The following is a 16049-nucleotide window of genomic DNA, read 5'->3' as shown; positions in this document are numbered from 1 at the left end:
CTGTGTCACCCTGGGGTACTTGTCCAGGTCTCAGCCCCTCATGTCATGCTGTGTCACCCTGGGGTCCTTGTCCAGGTCTCAGCCCCTATTGCTGTCCAGGCTGTGCCATCTGGAGAGGCCACACTCTGACACTGTCCCCAGGTATCAGTGACTGGGACTCTGCCTCTGTGACATGGATCTTCCTTCTCCGTGCAGGAGTCTTCACCGAGTGCTACCGCAAGGATGAAGAGAGAGCACAGAAACTGCTCGTCCGAGTGTCCCAGGCCTGGGGCACGACCACCTGCCTGCAGCTGGCCCTGGAGGCCAAGGACATGAAGTTCATGTCCCACGGGGGTGTCCAGGTGACTTTCTGAGGGCCCGCTTCCAGAAACAGCCTCCCGTGGTGCTGTCGGGCCGGATGCAGCCTCCCACTCACAGACATGGCGCACGCGTTCACGAGCTTTGGGTCCCTCAGGGACCCAGGGACAGCACTGGCCGGTTGGTGGCGTGAGCAGACCCAGCAGACCCTCCCGCCTCCCATTTTGCCGATGAGGAAATTGACTCTAAGTGAGAGGGGGTGGTGGTCACGAGGGCATGGCTCACGTCAGCCCCCCGACCTGGGGCCTGGGGAGGGATCTTCGGGAGGGGGCAGGGCGTCCTCCTGGAGTGCCAAGGGCAGGAGCCTGGTGTTGCCTCCATGCCCACGGCAGGCCTGGCACGCGGCAGGTGCCCCTGGGATGCCAGCGCTTCCTTGGAGCACGGCTTCATGTCCATGCAGCACCATCGTGTGCCGGGCTGTGCCTGGGCCTGGGGACGTGGTGGGGAGGAGTCCTGTCCCCCCGTCCCCCTGACACACACATGAACAGCTTAGAGGGGCCAGCTGATGAGAGCTGGGGTCCTGCAGCTACGGTGGGAGGAAGATGGGCTCTGGAGCAGAAGCCCTGAGTTCGAGCCCTGTCTCTCTGCCACTTGCCTCTGGGACACCCTGGCCGGGCTCTGCCCACCTGGAGCCTCTTCCTCAGCAGGCAGAGCACCTGTCCTGTGCTGCCCACTGCATCTCAGAGAGCGCTGTGCTTGAGCCCCTGGAGTCCCTTCGCCCAGAGCAGACACGTCATTCACTCTTAGGGGTGGGTTGCAGGGGGCGCAGGGTCAGGGTGGGGTGCGGGTGCCGCCCGTCACGAAGCCACTCCTCTGTCCGCAGGCCTTCCTGACCAAGGTGTGGTGGGGCCAGCTCTGCGTGGACAATGGGCTCTGGCGGGTGATCCTGTGCATGCTGGCCTTCCCGCTGCTCTGCACCCACCTCATCTCCTTCAGGTGCCTGCTGGCTGTGGGGCTGCGGGCGGGGCCAGGGGCTCGAGACCTTCGTTCCCCAATGCCCTCGCTGGGGGCAAGTCACACGTGTCCTTATGGCTGCGACTGGATGTTAGAAGGGTAGAGATGCTTGTGGGCAGGAGGCAGAGGGAGGGGCCTCACCTGTGTGAAGCCCCCAGCACTGACCTGCTTGCGCTGACCGCCCACTGTGCCCCGAGCACCCACCGTGGCCTGAGTGTTTGTCACAGCCCTTACAGAGCCAGAGCCCAGGGCTCTGTGGGGTCCTCCCTTTGCGGGGCCACCTGGTTGAGCCCCTCTGTTGTAGCTGTGTGTGCGGGGTCAGTGGCGCACGGACTCAGCTGCATCCCGGTCCTCCCTTCTCTGCCTCGTGACCCCGGGCGCCTTGCCCGCCCAGCTGTGCGGGCGGCTGAGGTCCTCTGTGCTGCCTCCCCCATGCCCGCCCCGCAGGGAGAAGAGGCTGCAGGCCGTGAGGGGCCTGCTCCGCGTCCGCGCCTTCTTCAGCGCGCCCGTGGTCATCTTCCACGTGAACATCCTGTCCTACTTCCTCTTCCTCTGCCTCTTCTCCTACGTGCTCATGGTGGACTTCCAGCCCACGCCCTCACACTGCGAGTACGTCATCTACTTCTGGCTCTTCTCCCTCACCTGCGAGGAGTTGCGGCAGGTGTGGCTCCCTCCCTCCCTCGCTGTGATCCCCGGTTCCTCCCGCCCACCCTGGGAGCACCCACTTGGGCACGTTCACACGGTGGGCCCTGGCCCCCTTAGTCCACACTGCATCAACACCATCGCCTCCTGTCCTCCTGTCGGGCCCGGGGCCTCACGGTTGCCAGCAAGGAGGTGCGGCCGGGCTGGTGGCGTCGCACTGGCTCTCCTCTCGCTGGCCGTGTGGCCTCCTGCAGCCAGAGCATCTCCACGAGGCGGGCAAAGCTCCGTGCTCTGAGTCCCGGCCTCACAGCTGGACGTCCCAGAACAGAGGGCGCACCCTCCTCCCCGATCTGTCCTGAGGTCCCAGGGAAGGGACCTGGGTGTTCCCGTGGGGCCTCCTGCCCGCACCATCCCCGCAGCTGCTGGGGTCTGGGGTCTGGTACCTGGAGGAGGGTGTGGGGACTCCTGCCAGGCAGGCCAAAAGGGGCTCCCACGGTGCTCCCCAGGGTCCCACCCTCCTCCCAGGGCTGCTGCAGGAGGCAGGAACAAAGCTCCTGTGGAGGGCGGCTGGCTCCTGGCCGTGGGGAGGGGGCTCTCCCACAGCGCACGCCTTTGCCTACTGAGCAGGGCTGGGGTCAGGGCGGCCTCTCCTGCCCTGGCCCCGGGGCCATGGGAACCCGTCCCCTCCACACCCAGCCGCCCCGAGGAAGGAGCAGTGTCTTCACTGCCGTTGGTGGTGAGTGACTGACAGCACAGGCCTCCCTGATGCGTCTCCTCGCAGCTCTTCTACGACCCTGACGGGTGCGGGCTGAGGAAGAGGGCCTTCTTGTACTTCAGTGACTTCTGGAATAAACTGGACATCATTGCCATCTTGCTCTTCATAGTAGGACTGACCTGCAGGTGAGTGGCCGCGCATCCGCCCACCTTCTCCCCTGGAGGTACCCCTCCTGACCGAGGCAGCAGCCCCCACAGGGGTGGGCTCGGGACTGGGGTTGTAGCTGGCGCCGCCTGGCAGGCTGAGCTCCTGTGAATGCATTGGTCGTCTGTCCAGTGGGCGACGCTGTGAGCCCTGGGGACTGCTGGAGGAGATGCGAGAGCTCCTTGTCACCTCAGAGGACTGCCCACATGCAGGGGGCATTGTCCCAGCCCGGTGGCTCCCTCCCGCAGTGGCCCCAGGCCTTTCCACTGCTCCTTAAGGCCATCTGTGTCTACTGGGCCATGGTCCCCTTTCTCCTTGGAGTGAGAGGGACCCAGCCCAGCCTCCTGGTTCCCAGGATGCCCTCAAGCCCTGGCTACCCTGCCTGAGGCTGGGCTTCTGGACCTTTCTGGAGAACGCCTCCACCGAGGCTCTGCCCCCGAGCTCACACCCAGTTTTTAATACTTCTGGGTCTGGGGCTGCCAGAGCCCTTTGCCTCCAAGGGCCACACGTGGACTCGGGCAGGTGAGCGGGCGGCTTGAGACAGGCCCTGGGCAGCCAGCTGAGGGGGTCCCTGCTTCTGCCCGGGGCCAGGCTCATACCAGCGTTGCTGTACACCGGGCGCGTCCTCCTCTCTCTGGATTTCATCATGTTCTGCCTCCGTCTGATGCACATTTTCACTGTCAGTAAGACGCTGGGGCCCAAGATAATCATCGTGAAGCGGATGGTAAGTGGATGAGGGGGCCCCTGGTGCCAGTTGCAAGTGAGGCGCCCCAGGGCTTAAGCACACTCCTAGTTTCCATGTCTCTGCTTTGCCCCTGGGGCTTCCACCCCCTGGCGTGCCTGTCTCCGGTCTTTGCCTGTGTGTCGCCTCTTCCAGGCAGCCTTCCCTGATCTCCACAACTCATTCCTGATCCCTGTTACAGTTCCTGTCACTCCCATCTTTGGGTCACGGTCACATCCGACCTCTCCTACACCTCGCAGGGTGCCCAGGACCTCGTTAGGGTATGGGGACAGGCCCAGGGCTGACCCCCAGAGCTCCTGGCTCCACGAGTCCACACCGTGGGCATCTCCCTCCACTGCAGGGTACACAGGTGGAGCCCACCTGGGGGCAGGGAGAGCACTGGGGGTGTGTGCAGCTGCAGTGGGTCCCCTGTCTCTGCAGATGAAGGACGTCTTCTTTTTCATCTTCCTGCTGGCGGTGTGGGTCGTGTCTTTCGGGGTGGCCAAGCAGGCCATCCTCATCCACAACGAGAGCCGGGTAGACTGGATCTTCCGGGGGGTCATCTACCAGTCATACCTCACCATCTTCGGGCAGATGCCGGCCTACATCGACGGTAGGAGGCCCCACCCCAGCATGGGCTCCTGCAAGCTCACGGGAGACTGGGGAGGGCGGGGCGGGCCTTTTGCACTTGCTCTGCACTGCCCCGGGGGCAGGAGCTCCAGGGTTCCTGGGGAGAAAGAGACAGGTGTGTGCGCTGCCCTGTTGACGGGAGAGGGCGTCACTTGGGGTGGGGGAGCCTGAGCTGTACCTTGCAGCTGGCGGAGATCCCAGGTGGGCCGAGGGTGTGGCCCAGGGAGGTGGAGGCATCAGCTGACAGCCCCTCCCCAACACTGAATGCACCCTATGCCTTCCCTTCCTCGCACCCCAGTCAGAAATGACTTCCTCCTTCTCTGGGTGGAGAGAAGACTTTTCGTATACTGAGTTTTTTCTTAACAGCTTCGTTGAGATATAATTCTCATACCATAAAGCTCACCTGTATAAAGTGTATGCTTCAGTGGTTTTATGTGTATTTACAGACTCTAATTTTAGAACATTTGTATCACCCCAAAAAGACACTCCATGCCCATTAGCAGTTACTCCCCATTCTCCCCTCCCCTCAGCCATAAGGAACCTCTAATCTACTTTCTGTCACTATAGAATTTACCTTTTCTGGCCATTTCATACAAATTGGGTATTGTAATATGTAGTCTTTTGTGTCTTGCTTCCTTTATTTAGCATAATATTTTCAGGTTTACCCATATTGTAACCTGTATCATCTTCAACTCCTTTTTATGGCTGCATAGTATTCCGCCACGTGGATTGACCATATTTATCTACCCCTTCACCAGCTGGTGAACCTTTGAGTTGGTTCCACTCTAGCTGCTATGAATCACATTGCTGTGAGCAGTAATTGATAAATTTTTGTGTGAGACATATGTTTTCATTTCTCTTGGATGTGTACCCAGGAGTGGAACTGCTAGGTCATATGATGACTCTGCTTTAACTTTTTGAGAAACTACCAAACTGTTTTCCACTGCAGCTGCAGCATTTTACAGCTGACACTTGTTATCATTTGTCCTTTTTGGTTCCAGCCATCCTAGTGGGTATGCAGCGGTATCTCATCGTGGTTTTGATTTGCATTTCCCAGATGGCTAATGTTGAGCATCTTTTCACGTGCTTACAGAGCCATTTGTATGTCTTCTTTGGAGAAATGTCTATTCTTATCCTTTGCCCATTTTTCAAGTGAGTTATTTGTCTTTTTATTATTGAGTTGTAAGAGTTCTTTACATATGGATACCAGTCCCTTGTTGGATATATGGTTTGCAAATACATTCTGCCATTCCGTGGGTTTTCTTTTCACTTTCTTTATGTTGTCCTTTGAAGCACAAAAGTTTTTAATTTTGATGAAGTTCAACTTCTCAATCTCTTTTATCCTTCGTGCTTTGGGTGTCATAGTAAGAACCCATCCCCTAACCCAAGGTCACGAGGATTTATGCCAGTGTTGTTATTCTAAAAGTTTTATAGCTTAGCTCTTACTTCTGGCCTTTGAGCCATTTAAGTTAATTTTTGTATATAGTGTGAGGTAAGGGTCATTCTTTTGCATGCAAATATCCAGTTGTTCCAGCACCATTTTTTGAAAAGACTATTCTGTCCCCATTGAATTGTCTTGGCACCCTTGTCAAAAATCAACTGACCACGAACAAAAGGGTTTATTTCTCAGCTCTCAATTCTGTCCCGCTGATGCATGTGTCTGTCCTTGTCAGCACCATACTATCTTGATTAGCGCAGCTTTGTAGTAAGTCTTGAAGTCAGGAATTACAGAATGAGTCCTCCAACTTTCTTCTTTTTCTGGATTGTTTTGACCTCTGAGTTTTCTTGGGTCCCCATGAATTTTTAGATCAGCTTATCAATTTCTCTAAAAAAGGCATCTAGGATTTTGACTGTGAATATGAGATGTCTTTCCACTTAGCTCTTTAATACCTTTCACCAATATTTTGTAGTTTTCAATGTATAATTGTGCTACTTTTGTTAAATTTATTTTCTAAGTGTTCTATTATTTTTCATGCTACTGTAATAAAATTGTTTTATTAATTTCATTTTTGGATTGTTTATTGCTAGTGTATAAAATACACTATATTTTGTATATTGATCATGTCTCCTGAAACCTTGCTGAACTTATTTATTAGTTCTAAGAGTTTTTTTTGTGTGTGTGTGAGGAAGATTAGCCCTGAGCTAACATCTGTGGCCAATCCTCCTCTTTTTCCTGAGGAAGACTGGCCCTGGGCTAACATCCATCCCCATCTTCCTCTACTTTATATGGTATGCTGCCACAGCACGGCTTGATGAGCAGTGTGTATGTCTGCACCTGGGATCCAAACCCATGAGCCCCGGGCTGGCGAAGTGGAGCGCACGAACTTAACCACTACACCACCGGGCCGCCTCCTATTAGTTCTAAGAGTTTTTTAGTGGATTCTTTGGGATTTGCTATGTACAAGATTATGTCATCTGAAATAGAGGTAGTTTTACCTGTTCCTTTCAATCTGGGTGCCTTTTCTTTCTTTTTCTTGCCTGATTATCCTGGCTAGAGCCTCTGGTACACTGTTGAACAGAAGTATCAAGAACAAACATCTTTATCTTGTTCCTGATCTTAGGGGGGAAGCTTTCAGTCTTTCACTATTAAGTACAGTGTTAGCTGTGGGTTTTCTGTAAATGTCCTTGATCAGGTTGAAGAAGTTCCCTTCTCTTCCTAGTTTCTTGGATGTTTTTATTATGAAAGGGTGTTAGATTCTGTCGAATGCCTTTCCTGACATCCACTGAAATGTTCATATGGTTTTTGTTCTTTGTACTATTAATATGGTGTATTACATGAATTGATTTTTGGTTGTTAAATCAACTCTGCATTCCTGGGATGCAGCTCACAGGGTCGTGGTGTATAATTCTTTCTTTATGTTGCTAGATTCAGTTTGCTAGCATTCAGTTGAGGATTTTTGCATCTATAGTCACCAGGTATTGGCCTGTAGTTTTCTTGTAAGGTCTTTGTCTGGTTTTGGTATCAGGGTGATGCAGGCCTCATAGAATGAGTTAGAAAGTATTTCCTCCTCTTTTAAATTTTGGAAGAGGTTATGAAAGATTGGTTTTAATTTTTCTTTAAACATTTGGCAGAAATCACCAGGAAAGCCATCTGGGCCTGAACTTTTCCTTTGTGTGAATTTTCAAAATTACTAATACAATCTCTTTACTTGTTATGGGTCTAAATATATTTTCTATTCTTCAGTCACTTTTGGTAATTTGTGTCTTTCTGGGAATTTGTGCATATTTCTAAGTTATCTAATTTGTTAGCATACAGTTTTTGTAGTATTTCCCTGTAGTTCTTTTTATTTTTGTAAGATTGGAAGTGATGTCCTCTCTTTCACTTATGATTTTGTAATTTGAGCCTTTTCTTTTTTTTCTGATCAGTCAAGCTAGAGGGTTGTAATTTTGTTGATCTTTTCCAAGAACCAAATTTTGGTTTTGTTGCTTCTTTATTGTTTTTGTATTCTCCATTTCATTTATTTGCATTCTAATCTTTATTATTTCCTTCCTTCTCCTTGCTTTGGGTCTAGTTTGCTTTTCTCTTTTTAGTTCACTAAACTGGACGGTTATGTTATCAATTTCAGTTCTTTTTAATATAGTTATTTATAGCTATCATAGTGAGTTTCTATCTTAGGAACTTAGTAACACTTTAAAAAAATATATTTGATTATATGATCATATATTTGAAATAGTGTGCACCCATTGTTGCAGAATTTTAAAATTCAAGGTAAGACTAGAGAAAAATGTTATCCATAACCCCACCTCCCTGAGTTAACTACTCTTAATCCACTTAGTACGTTTCCTTAGAGGTTTTTTACGCGCGAGTTGAATATTTATCTATGTCTTATTGTATTCCATGTCGTTTCCTCTTCCACAAATGTGGGACTGTATTTTCACAAGTGGGTTTGTGATTGCCTGTTCCTGATGTCCGCCCATTCCCTCTGCTGCATTTCTCCTTTCTCATGTCCCCCTTCTCTTGTGATTGTTGTTGTTTTGTCTCTTTTCGAATTCTTTCCCATCGTGTTGGGCTCCTGGGTTGGGACCTTGGTCTCAGCGATGGCGGTAGCCCCAGTGCCTCCTGGTGCCAGCCCTGCCTGGGGCCCAGGAGGTGCCCTGGAGGGGTGGCTGGGTCCTGGGCAGGGGCACGTGCCAGTCTGGGTGCTCCTGGAGCTCCCCTTGGCACTGTACCCCCTTCCCGCAGAGGATGCCCAGGGGTGGACGGACCCCCTTCTCTGGGGCTGAGCTGACCGCTGAGGTCCCCCAGATGTGCGGGCATCCAGGCCTGGGGGATCCTCATTGTCCGAGGGATCCTCATGACTCCGTGTGGCTTTCCTTGTCCTTGCCCCCCCCCCAGGCGTGAACTTCAGCCTGGACGACTGCAGCCCCAATGGCACAGAGCCCTACAAGCCCAAGTGCCCGGAAAGCGACACCAACCTGCAGGCGCCTGCCTTCCCCGAGTGGCTGACAGTCATCCTGCTCTGCCTCTACCTGCTCTTCACCAACATCCTGCTGCTCAACCTCCTCATCGCCATGTTCAAGTGAGTGCCACGGGCGCGCTGGCCCAGGCTGGGCACGCGCGGTGCGGCCAGAGCGTGAGCCTGGGGCCCCTGGTGCTCCGAGACGCCTAGCTCGGCCCAGCTGGAGCGTGCACTGCCACTCTGCCTGGTCACTGGTATGTCTGACCTGGGCCTTGCTGCTACAGGGACCAGCGGCGCAGGTGGTGCCAGCCCATGGGCCGTGCTGCATGGAGGCCGCGGGCTGGGGGCGCACCGAAGTCCCACTCCTCTCCGTTCCTGGGCTCCTTCCTGGGGTCAGTGGGGCTGCAGGGGGTGGGCTCCAGGTTCATGATCACAGAGCCGGCCTGCAGCATCACTGGGTGCCTCACGGGAAGTCAGCCTCCCCGGAGGGCCTCGGGGCGCAGCCGCATGCAGTGGGCAGCTTGGATTCCCGCCCAGGGAAAATCTCGGGAAACACATTGAGCTTCACTCCCTCTGTCCTTTCGGAGAAACTACTATTTCACAGGTTGTTTGTGGAGACAAGATAAGATCCTGAGGGTGAAAGGTTTTGGTGCAGGCCTCCCACTTTGCAGAGAAGGGGACCAGGCTGGAGGGGCAGAGTGTCTTGTCTGAGGTCATCTCTAGATGTAGAGGAGCGCATGTCAGCACTTAACTAAAAATGCTCCTCTTGGGGGCCAGCCTGGTGGCATGGTGGTTAAGTTCTCTCGCTCTGCTTCGGCGGCCTGGGGTTCACAGGTTCGGATCCCAGGCGTGGACCTATGCCCCGCCCATCAAGGCATGCTGTGGCAGGTGTCCCACATATAAAATAGAGGGAGATGGGCACAGATGTTAGCCCAGGGCCAATCTTCCTCAGCAAAAAGAGAAGGATTGTCAACAGATGTTAGCTCAGGGCTAATCTTCCTCACTAAAAAAAAAGAAAAAAAATGCTGCTCTTAACGATGCAGGACAGCCCGTGGAACCCGTGACTCTTGTGCAAATCCCTTAGTTCCTGATCTGAGTTGGCACCATTTCTCTGCCCCTTTTATCAGCTAAGTTGCTGAGGTTGTCACTTTCTGATTTAATGTGTGCGGGAACTGTGACATAGAGGCCAAAAGGGACCAGCAGGCAGGGGCTGTGCCCTGTATCGAGTAAAGCAAGTGTGGCTGCATTTCTGCACCACTGACTTCCACTGGGGAGGGCCTCTCTCACCTCAGATTCGGCTCTGTCGAGGTCTGTCTGCAAGATGACAAACGTGTGGAGAATAAATGCATCTGCCTGTCAAAGACACCAACCCTCCTGATTGTCAGACTCAACTGATAAACTCCTTTTGGAGTTCAGCACCAGGACATTGTCCATCTCCCCCCAAACGTCCATTTTGTTTTATCCAGTAACGAAGTTTATAAAATCTAAAATCTAGATGTGCTTTGTTCTTCTCACCTTGCCTCTCAGGAGGCTCGGAATTCTGAGGCTGGCTGGTCAGCTCTCTTTTTCTGCGTCTAGACTTGCCCTCCTGGGCGGTGTCTGCTTTTTATGGGCCATCATCTAGACACTCTGGGCATGATGTGGGCGTGTTCCCAGGAACCGTTCTTGTGCGTCTCACCGTACCACGTCTTGTCCTCCTCGGGTAACCTGTGCGTTCCTGGCCTCCTGCCAGCTACACGTTCCAGCAGGTCCAGGAGCACACGGACCAGATCTGGAAGTTCCAGCGCCACGACCTGATAGAGGAGTACCACAACAGGCCCCCGGCGCCGCCCCCCTTCATCGTCCTCAGCCACCTGCATCTCGTCGTCAAGAGGGTCATCCTGAAGATACCTGCCAAGCGACACCAGCAGCTCAGTAAGCCGACCCCTGTGCCGTCCCCAGAGCACGGTCCCAGCCACCCCAGGGGAGCAGACGGGGGCTTGCAGGTGGGCCTGGCAGCTCGTTCTGGGATCCTGGGAGCTGGGTGGGCATGCAGACCACTCAGGCCATGACCTCCCCCAGCCTACTCGGGGGCGGGCTCCTCCTGCCGCTCAGGGAGCAGCCCCCTCCCAGTGGGGCCCTGAGGTGGTCAGGGCCTCACGTGTCCTCCTCACGCAGAGCGCGGATCCCTCTGTCTGCTCCTCCCGCAGAGAACAAGCTGGAGGAGAGCGAGGAGGCGGCCCTCCTGTTCTGGGAGACCTACCTGAAGGAGAACTACCTGCAGAACCAGCAGTACCAGCAGCAGCAGAGGCCGGAGCAGAAGATCCAAGACATTAGCAATAAGTACGGGAGGTCAGGGCCGTCCTCCCAGGGAGACGCAGCAGCTCCCTGTGGTTCCGAGACCCAATAAGGACATAGCCCACCTGGGGGGGGGCGGGGCGGCGCCTGGTCACCTAGGGCAGGAAGCCTCTGGGTCTTGGGCTGGACCTGTGTCCCCCAGCTGATCCTTGGCCTCTGGGTGCTAGGGAAGGCTGGATCCACAGTGGGGAGGAGGATAAAGCCACCTGTGCTGGGGCTTCCTAGAGAGGCAGGGGTGGGACGGTCCCTGGTGGAGGGACCGGTGGGCCCACAGGAGGCAGACTCGAGGCCTGGGAGGGTAAGCAGGGAGCTGGTTGGCACACAGCCTTGCTGCGGCTTTGCAGGGCCCAGCCTGGAGCTCAGCACACTCACACCGTCCTCCTGCTCTCCGTTCCTGCCCCCTGCTTCCTTCCAGGGTGCGAGCTTGGTGTTGGGGACAGATCTCTGCTCCCTTCTCTCCACCCTGCCCCTCAGCAGTGTGGATGCCAGCAGGGCCCTTGGGGCACAGACGTGGGGGTTTTGTCCTGTGGTCAGTGTGTGTCTCACTGTGGGCCCGGAGGAGGGAGGGGACACAGAGCCACCCAGATGTGCAGCTCCTGCCCTGGCCTGGAGGTTCCTGCAGGTCATGGAGGGGGCATCTTGGGGCCGCGGGGGAGCTGCCACAAGCCTGGGCTCTCTCCGCTCAGGCCGAGTGCCCCCTCCTTAGACACGGGCACCTGCCTGTCTGCGCCTCTCTCGTCTGTCTGTGTGATGGAGATGATGCGGGTATCCATCACCTGGAGGCTTTCCAGAACACAGTGGGAGCAAGCGTGTAAAGCCTTTGCACATCCTGTGCTGGAGACACAACCGGAACCCCGTCACCCTCGGTTGTTGTGGGCGCTGCTCTTAGTGTCCCTGCTGCACGTCAGTGATGATGATGGCGCCCCGGCCTGGTCACCTTCTCCCCGTGGGTCGGGTGAGGAGCCCAGGCCCAGGGAGGCAGCGTGGCGCCATGGCCCCACAGCTTCGCGGGCTGAGCTGAGCCGACCCCGCTTGTCAGCGTGACTGAGACCCCGGCCTGAACGCGCCCGGTCGCCTTCTTTCCAGTAACCTCACGGCGGGTCTGCAAGGCTGACTGGGGACAGGAGGGGGTGGTTACGTGGCTTTTGTGGGATGAAGCAATGTGTGGTGGGAATGGAAGTAAACTCCTGGGCCCTTCATGAAAGCATTTCTCCCTTTTCCCTGGACAACCATTCAGTGTTCGTGGCCCCAGCTCAGCTTTCACTGGTTATTGAAGTGGTTGCTCCCTTTGTTACAGAAGAACGTGCTTGGCCGTTGGCACTGTAGGAGAGAGGAAGTACAGGAACCCTGGGCATAAACAGATGAGAGTTCGAATGGATGTTCGGCCATGGAATTATTTTACCTGTAAAGATGGCAGGCCAAAATTGGGCGAAATTCCTGTGTTGCAGCAAAATAAGACAAAAACCAAACATTCCCAAAACAATAGCACTCTCCCCTCCTCCCTCCAAAACTCATGCTCGTTCTATACGGAAATGGATATCATAGGTACTTTCAAATCAGGGTGATGATGCCTGACGTGGAGGCGGATGGCTGGGCTGCTGGGTCTGACACGGCTGTCCACCTGCAAACCAGCACCGTGTTTCTGCAGCATCCAGGCCCCCGAGGCCCGCCTGCTGGGCTCAGTTCTGTGCTCTTGCAGGGTGGATGCCATGGTGGACCTGCTGGAAATGGAGCACGTGAAGCGGTCGGGCTCCGTGGAGCAGAGACTGGCCTCCCTGGAGGAGCAGGTGGGTTCCGGGCCCAGGCCTTGTGTCTGGGGTACAGATCCAGTGAGCCCAGCTGGTTACTTTGTGCTGCGGTGGCTTTGAGAATGAGCACTCTGGGAAAATGACAAAGACCCTCGTCTTTGGGGTGGGCAACCGTCCCCAAGCGGAAGAGGCACTTTCATCGTCGTCCAGAATATTCCGCCAAATGCTTCCCTGGTTGAGCGCCACCCCACTGCACTGTGAGGTGTCCACACCCTGGGCCGGTCTGAGGAGCAGACTCTCGTCCCCTCCTCTGGCCTCCTCGGAGCTGTCCTCTGAGAGGGCTGCTGTTGCGGGCCTCCGTGCCCGGAACCTGGGAGGGGGCTGCTTTCTCAGGCTGCAGCTATGCTGGGAAGGAGGGAGTGTCACGGGGCAACAGAGAAGCATTTGAACTCTGGTGGGTGACTGGGCGGGGGAGCAGCATCAGAAAGCCGCGTGTGGACGTCTCGGACCAGCCCCAGAAGAGAGGGTGGTCACCAGTACGCGATAGATGATGGCCTCCACCCACCCCTCCCCCATCAGTGTCTGCTGACAGCTCCCCGATAGCCGGGCCACACCCACTGGGCTCCCAGCCCACAGGCTGTGATGGGCAGCCCTGAGCAGCCTCTTGTCCCAGAGCCAGTCCGTCGAAGGCCAGCTGGTGCCTAAGTGCTGCGAGGGACACTAATGTGTGTTAGTTCATTCATCCACCGATTCATTCATTCATTCATCAATCCATTAATCCATTCATTCATTCATTCCGTGTTTCCTGCACTCCTCTTCTGTGCCATGTCCAGGCTCGGCCTCGGGAATGTCAGGGTAAACAGGCATTGTCTCGCCCCAGGGGCTCCCAGTCGGGGGCACAGATATAAGCATCCATTGTCACGGTGCGGTTCCATAAGCAGAGTGAGCAAGGTGGACGCGGGGCTGATGGTCAGCGAGGCCTCAGGCCTCCAGGACAATGTGGGGTGGACAGGGCAGAGGTCCAGTCCCCGCCTCTCTGTGTCCTTCCTGCTGGCAGGGCAGGGAGCCTCGAACCTGTGCCCCCACCGTGGGCCTGCTCTGGGTTCGGGCCCCAGGACCTGTGCTTTCTGACAAGAGCCCCTGCTGCCCACAGCGCCCCCCACCAGCAGCACCTGAGCCCCCAGCTGTAACAGGAGCCTTGCTGTGCTGGGTGGGGGCAGGCCACTTGGCCCCCCCCCTTGGTGGGGCATCCACCGGCAGCCAGCTCTTTCCCTGGGGCCACTGCACGGGGTGGGGGTGGGGGGGTCTGCCCAGACCTCCTTCTCCCCAGGGGTCTTGCCTTGCTGACACACCCTGAAATGGCTGTGGCCACTGCCGAGCTGCATTCTCCTGGCACCTGTTAGTCACAGATGGTTCCCACCGTCCCCTGTAGTTGAGCATGTTTGGCCTCCGGAAGTTTCTTTCCTCTGTGAGGAGCAAGAGCTGTGGGAAGCCTCCGAGAGTGGTCGTGTGTCCCTCTCTTCCCGCAGCTCAGACTTGTCTTACCGAGGCTTCAAGTTGGGTGGATGGCCTCTGGTGTGTCCAGTCCTGGCAGTCATTGTGTCTCATTGGCTGGTGCTGCTGCGACTCAGCAGCCATGACCCTGATGCTTGGATGCTGGCGGGTCATCGCAGTAGGACGGGCTCTCCCGGCAGTGCCCTTGCTGTTTCGGCGGCCGCCTGGGGAGCAGGTGGACAGGGGTGGGGGGGTGGGCATGCTGCGTGGGGCAGGTGTTGACCAAACCTTGTTTGGGACGTGCCTCCCAGGTGACCCAGACGGCCAGAGCACTGCACTGGATCGTGAAGACCCTGAAGGACGGTGGCTTTGGCTTGGAGGCAGACGTCCCCACTCTGGGTGAGTGGGTGGCCGTGCTAGCAGCTAGTCCTGCTGGCCTGTGTTCCTTTGAGTCTGGGGGTCTGTGGGAGGTGAGGCGGCTCGTGCTGGGCCTGGAGGAAGGCTGCAATTGCAGCTGTCTCTGAGCCCTGCAGGCCCAGCGCCTTGGGGAGCATGGCCTGCTCCACGGACACAGGTGCTGAGCACGGCTGAGCCCCTGACTTGACCAGGTTGGGGTACTCCAAGGGGAGGCCTGGCCCATGGCCCCCCGACCACCTATGTGTCATGCTGCAAAGCGGGGCAGCTCTAGGAGATATCTGGGACCTAGTCATGTCAGTGGGGAGACAGAAAGGAAAGTCTGTTTTGCTAAATTTGCAGCCAGTCAACAAATGGGCACGAGGCACCTCCAGGGTGTGGCTGGCCCCAGGGGGCAGACGTGCCCTCCTTAACGGGATGGGCCTCTGTAGGGCCTGGGACTTGAGCTGCACAGGAGGCGGGTCCCTGGATCTCTGTTGTCCCAAGGCTGCAGTGCTAGGGGTCCTGGGGAGGGTGCCCCCTTCCGGGCTGGCATTCAGCCTGGGTTCGAGGAGGTGGAGGCAGCCCAGTTTTGGGGAAAGGAGCATAGAGGACGCCCCTATACTGTGGGCCGGGCACCTGAACTCCGGTCCGGTTTTGCACACGGCTCCATGTGGCTGTTCCCAGCATCCCAGAAGGCCTCGGAGGGGCAGGATCCTGAGCTGCACAGCAGGCAGGAGGAGGAGGACCCGGGTGACGCCCACCACGTGAATGCCCGGCACCTCCTCTACCCCAGCTCCCTCATCACGCGCTTCCCCGTGCCCAATGAGAAGGTGCCCTGGGAGGTGAGTGCCCATCCCCGCTACGCTCCCCACCAGGCAGGGGGGACCTGTGTTCTGGGGGCGAGCAATCTTGCCCCGAACCCTCTGACACAGCTGGGCACTGGGGTTAAGGACAGAGGTTCGGACCGTGGTTCCCGCCCACTGCAGCCTCACAGGGCATGTTGGACAGATGAGGAAACTAAGGCATGCAGGTCCACACAGCTAGAGGTGGTGGGGCTGGGATTTGGGCCTAGGGCACCTGGTGCCCCTCTGATCCTTGCACGGAGCCCAACGTGGCCAGGGGCTGCTCCCGCGGCCTATCGTTTGCCCTGGTACCTCTAGTCACCACACTTGTCCTAGTTCCCAGCGTCCCAGGTGAACAGTCGCTTCCCCCATTCCTGAATGCCAGATAAGTGAGAGCATGGGAGGGAGAGAGATGGAGAGATGGTATCCGAGTGCCCCTCCCCCCAGACCTCTCTCTGGCCTTTCCAGGACATTCCAGGTGTTGCTTCAATTGCTTTCTCTCCAGGCTCTGCCAGTTGGAACACTTCTCCCTCTAGAGTCCAGCTTAGACTCCTGCCCCTAGACCCCTTGGCCGGGTCCCCAGTGTGGCACGTGCTTCAGTTCGGCCGA

General features: G+C 56.4%; 1 protein-coding gene across 7 annotated transcripts in view; it reads left to right on the top strand.

Moving 5' to 3' along the window:
- The window catches only part of TRPM2 (transient receptor potential cation channel subfamily M member 2), a 59708-nt gene that overhangs the window by 35070 nt on the left and 8589 nt on the right, over positions 1-16049 (top strand). For all 7 annotated transcript variants that reach the window (XM_087417991.1, XM_087417989.1, XM_087417990.1 and 4 more), the window contains 12 exons: positions 196-341; positions 1181-1293; positions 1759-1972; positions 2735-2853; positions 3464-3596; positions 4035-4206; positions 8560-8743; positions 10356-10537; positions 10813-10945; positions 12660-12747; positions 14514-14601; positions 15283-15440. In XM_087417991.1, coding sequence (XP_087274117.1) covers positions 196-341; positions 1181-1293; positions 1759-1972; positions 2735-2853; positions 3464-3596; positions 4035-4206; positions 8560-8743; positions 10356-10537; positions 10813-10945; positions 12660-12747; positions 14514-14601; positions 15283-15440 — 1730 coding nt within the window. The remainder of the gene's footprint in view (positions 1-195; positions 342-1180; positions 1294-1758; positions 1973-2734; positions 2854-3463; positions 3597-4034; positions 4207-8559; positions 8744-10355; positions 10538-10812; positions 10946-12659; positions 12748-14513; positions 14602-15282; positions 15441-16049) is intronic.

This window comes from Ceratotherium simum, chromosome 27 (genome assembly GCF_057802395.1).
Source record: "Ceratotherium simum simum isolate JZ-2026a chromosome 27, ASM5780239v1, whole genome shotgun sequence".
NCBI lineage: Eukaryota > Metazoa > Chordata > Mammalia > Perissodactyla > Rhinocerotidae > Ceratotherium > Ceratotherium simum.
The sequence above is the reverse complement of the archived record's forward strand: the minus strand, read 5'-3'. Positions and strand labels throughout refer to the sequence as shown.